The sequence below is a fragment of the Gavialis gangeticus genome, unplaced genomic scaffold (genome assembly GCF_001723915.1).
Source record: "Gavialis gangeticus isolate Ggan-Ray unplaced genomic scaffold, GavGan_comp1, whole genome shotgun sequence".
NCBI lineage: Eukaryota > Metazoa > Chordata > Crocodylia > Gavialidae > Gavialis > Gavialis gangeticus.
This window is the reverse complement of record NW_017729025.1, coordinates 99047950-99048402: the sequence shown is the minus strand read 5'-3', so window position 1 is coordinate 99048402 and position 453 is coordinate 99047950. Positions and strand designations below refer to the sequence as shown.

Genomic DNA, 453 nt, shown 5'->3' with positions numbered 1-453 from the left:
CTGCCCTGCTCTGCCCTGCCCTGCCCTGCCCCGCGCCCCGCACCATGGACGGGCTCCTGGAGCCCTTCCCCGCCGAGCGCCTCTTCCCCGGCGCCGGCGCCGTCTCCGGCTTCCTGGACCTGGGCGACCTCAACGAGGCGGATTTCCTCGGCAGTGTGGTAAGGAAGGGCCGGCCGGGGCCGGGAGCCGCGCTGCCCTCGGGGCTGCTTCGGCTGCTTGGGGCCCGCGCTCACAGCTCCCGGCGCCGCGGGACCGGGCGGAGGAGCGGGACGGGAAGGGAAGGGGCCAGCGGCGGCCCGGGGCACCACTGCGCGCGCGCACACGCACGCACACACACTCCCTGTTCACACACATTCCCTGGTGTCACACAATCACATGCACTCCCTGGTCACATAATGCCCTGGTCACACATGCAGACTCACTGGTCACACACTCGCAGGTCATGTGCACGCG

The 453-nt window shown here is 71.3% G+C and overlaps 1 protein-coding gene across 1 annotated transcript in view; it reads left to right on the top strand.

Annotated features, from left to right (window-relative positions):
• The first annotated feature begins 6 nt into the window (after positions 1-6).
• Positions 7-453, top strand: part of CREB3L1 (cAMP responsive element binding protein 3 like 1) — a 74013-nt gene continuing 73566 nt past the window's right edge. Inside the window, exon 1 of the mRNA XM_019519303.1 lies at positions 7-158. Within this exon, the coding sequence (XP_019374848.1) occupies positions 45-158 (114 nt within the window). The 5' untranslated portion in view covers positions 7-44. The remainder of the gene's footprint in view (positions 159-453) is intronic.